This window comes from Sceloporus undulatus, chromosome 3, assembly GCF_019175285.1.
Source record: "Sceloporus undulatus isolate JIND9_A2432 ecotype Alabama chromosome 3, SceUnd_v1.1, whole genome shotgun sequence".
NCBI classification, from domain to species: domain Eukaryota; kingdom Metazoa; phylum Chordata; class Lepidosauria; order Squamata; family Phrynosomatidae; genus Sceloporus; species Sceloporus undulatus.
In genome coordinates this window covers 226,729,102-226,732,541 of record NC_056524.1, presented here as the reverse complement: position 1 = coordinate 226,732,541, position 3,440 = coordinate 226,729,102, and the positions used below count along the sequence as shown (strand labels likewise).

Here is a 3,440-nt window from a genome sequence, read left to right as displayed (position 1 = left end):
AATGAGTGGCTCGGATGGAGCCTAGCTTTGGTTCAGTTTTTATATCTTTTTGCAATTATCTCATATACTTGCCCATATGGGAAACACTGAGAGGATATCTGCTCAGAGTAACATTTAAATACTCCCATAAATCATTGGGGAATTAATCTACACCAAGGGAAAACATTGGGAATTATCTGCCATCATGGGAATCATTATAATTATGGCCTCCTATTTATTATCAATCATTGAAATAACTCTCATTAGGGAAACATGGTGGATATTATCTGTCCATAAGGAACCATTGGGAATATTTGTCCATAGTGGATATCATGGTGGAATATCTTGCCATAGGGAATCATTGAGGTTATCTGCCCATAGGGAAACCTTGGAGAGAATATTGTCCATAGGGATCATTGGGGAATATTTGCCATAGAGGAAACTACTGAGTGTTAATATCTGTCAATAGGGAACCTATGGAAAAAAAGAAGGAAAAGAAACAAGAAAAACAAAAACAATGGGGAATACTGCGTTCCTCCCATGGCCTCCCAACTTCACCATGGCAACTTTGGTTCTCTGGGTCCCTTTCAGTGCTGTCTGCAGAGACAGCCGACTCAGCTGCTGCTCGCTCCGCCAATCCACCGACGTGGACTTCCGACTTCGGCGGTTCCCGCGAGACGTTGGAACCAACGCGAAACTACAAGGAACAACACTTCGTTTTGGGGAGTCAGGCCTGGGTGGGTGAGCCAAGAGAGACCCATAAGAACGAAACGATGTAGACACCCATAATTGTGTGGTCTCAACTGTATTTAAAAAAAAAAACCCTAGCAGCGTATTTAACTCTAGGTCCAAAACCACTACACCGCTCTGGACCCACAACAGATCTCCAACTCCCAGAATTCCTAGCAAAAGCCAGACAAAGAATTAAAGCGGTGCCAACCGGTTTATTTCCCATGTGGGATGCAGCCATAGTTGCCAGAATCCTAGCAGTGAACCAGGGCATTAAAGGGGTCTCAAACTGGATTATTTCTGCAGTGTGTTTGGACTTTAGTTGTACAAGCTCTAAATGCAAAAGAAATAAAGCAAAGTACAATGTTACTATTCCATGCAGCATGTGGTTCTCAAGTTAACCAGCTTAATCTGTCGAGTTTGGGGATGGGTTTATATCACCACGGAGGGATGTGAGAACTGGACAGTGAAGAAAAGCAACAGAAAGATTAATTTTGTTATGGTGTGTTGCTGGAGAAGAGTCTGAGGATACTCTGGACAGCCAAGAAGACAAACAAATGGGTCCTACAACAGATGAAGCCAGAAATCTCCCTTGAGGCTCTTGTACTTTGGCCACATTATGAGAAGGCGTGACTCACTGGAAAAGGCAATAATGGTGGGAAAGGTTGAGGGCGGTAGAAAGAGAGGAAGGCTGCATGCTAGATGGATGGACTCTATTAAAGAGATCACGACTTTGCAAGGGTTGGGCAGAGTAGTGGAGGATAGGGGGTCTTGGAGAGGTTTCATCCATGGAGTCACCATGTGTCAGTGTTGATTTGAGGGCAGTTAACAATAACAACAATTACTATTCAAGTTACAGGAGCCTTGCAACTTCATCTGGCAATTGTACAGTAATAGGATAAGCATCACCTGTTGGTTTCTGCCTGCTTTCCAGGACAAAGTTTGTTTAGAATGGGGCCTTCTTTAAAGCATAAAATATCTTGCAATTGTTTTATGTTTAGCCTCTCCGACTTGATATAAAGCGTAAGCTCACAGCTCGGTCTGACCGTGTGAAGAGTGTAGACTTGCATCCTACAGAGCCATGGATGTTGGCTAGTCTTTACAACGGTAGTGTCTGTGTTTGGAATCATGAAACACAGGTAAGATTTCCTGTAAAACTTACTCAGTGATACTTTGTAAAACTATAGTTGATTCCTATGCTACTGCATGTGAGACTACCATTAAATGTATTGTACTATCAGAACCCCCTGCGTTTCCTTTAAAATTGAACAACAAACAGGGTCTTCCTGAATCAGCTTGGGACCCTTCCATCTCTTATACTGTTTTCTCAGTTAACCCTCTGCCTAAGCTATGTCTACCTGTTGTTTACAGATATTATTTTGAACTGAGTGTTTCCCCCCATTTTCCTGCCAATATTAAATGTTAGCAGTACTTAAGCTATGTTAGAAATATTTCTACTTTATATAGTCTTACAATATGATCTTTCATGTCCTGGTAGTTGAAAAATAGCCATCTGGAAAAGATGCTTAAAATGCTATTTTGCATAAATAAATGATAACGTAATAGCATTTTTTTTTTAATTTTCAGACACTAGTCAAGACCTTTGAAGTATGTGATCTGCCAGTGAGAGCAGCTAAATTTGTGGCAAGGAAGAACTGGGTTGTTACAGGAGCTGTAAGTTGACTTCATTTTCTTCCTACCCTGTGCAGTATTGTTGTCCTGAAAAACTGGACATTTGTAGTTGCAGATTCAGACCAGTTTACAAAAGATTTTTGTTCTTTCTTCTTTAGGATGATATGCAAATTAGAGTTTTCAACTACAACACTTTGGAAAGAGTTCACATGTTTGAAGCACACTCAGATTATATCCGCTGCATCGCTGTGCATCCTACACAGCCTTTCATTCTAACAAGCAGTGGTAAGAACTTAGCTTTATTACTCAGTTTTATTTATTTTTTCACAGCTCTCTTGGAAGTTGTATATAACTTCATTAGAAATTCAGCTCTGTATGATACTGAGTACATTTTGGTAATGTGATAACCAGTTGCTGCACAATTTGACTAATTGGATGTAGCTGGATGTAGTCTGTCTACCATTCTCACTTATGTACTTCAGCATCTTTTTCCCTACATTATTTCTAACTGGTGCCCAGTTGCATAGTGCAGTTTCATAAATGAAAGATATTGCTTATATGTATTTCTTGTAGGTTTCAGAAATGAAATTATTTGTAATCTGTTACCAGTTTTCTTTGGTGTGGGAAGTGTTAAAAACAAACAAAAAAACAAAAACACCAAATAAAACTTACTTAGACCTTTCAACTTGACCAAATCATAGCAGCTGCAGATGTTGCTGAAAAATAGTACCAGTTTGCTTAGAACATAGTGTTTAATGATAGAGGGGAGGGTGCCCTGAACCTTCTTGAGGGCAGAACAGTCAGCGAGAAAGACCCTCCTCTTAGTTGTGATTAAGAAAATTAGGGAGGAGAATTGTCAGGTTGTGGCCATGGGTGCTTAGGCTGAATGCCTTATTAAAAGACAGAGTGCAGCAACACTATAGAAATAATGCAGTTTGGTGCCATTCTAATTTGCCACAACTCCATACTTCAGAATTCTGTGACTTGTAGTTTTGTGAAGCATCAGCACTCTTTGGCCTTGAAGGTGAAGTACATTGTAAAATTATAACATCATACTGCCACAGTTACTTTCATAATAGGAACTAGTGGTTCAGTTCACC

At 40.1% G+C, this 3,440-nt stretch overlaps 1 protein-coding gene across 1 annotated transcript in view; it reads left to right on the top strand.

Moving 5' to 3' along the window:
• The first annotated feature begins 1,689 nt into the window (after positions 1-1,689).
• The window catches only part of LOC121925958 (coatomer subunit beta'-like), a 4,414-nt gene continuing 2,663 nt past the window's right edge, over positions 1,690-3,440 (top strand). Inside the window, exons 1-3 of the mRNA XM_042458519.1 lie at positions 1,690-1,847; positions 2,296-2,382; positions 2,499-2,625. Of these exons, the coding sequence (XP_042314453.1) occupies positions 1,794-1,847; positions 2,296-2,382; positions 2,499-2,625 (268 nt within the window). The 5' untranslated portion in view covers positions 1,690-1,793. The remainder of the gene's footprint in view (positions 1,848-2,295; positions 2,383-2,498; positions 2,626-3,440) is intronic.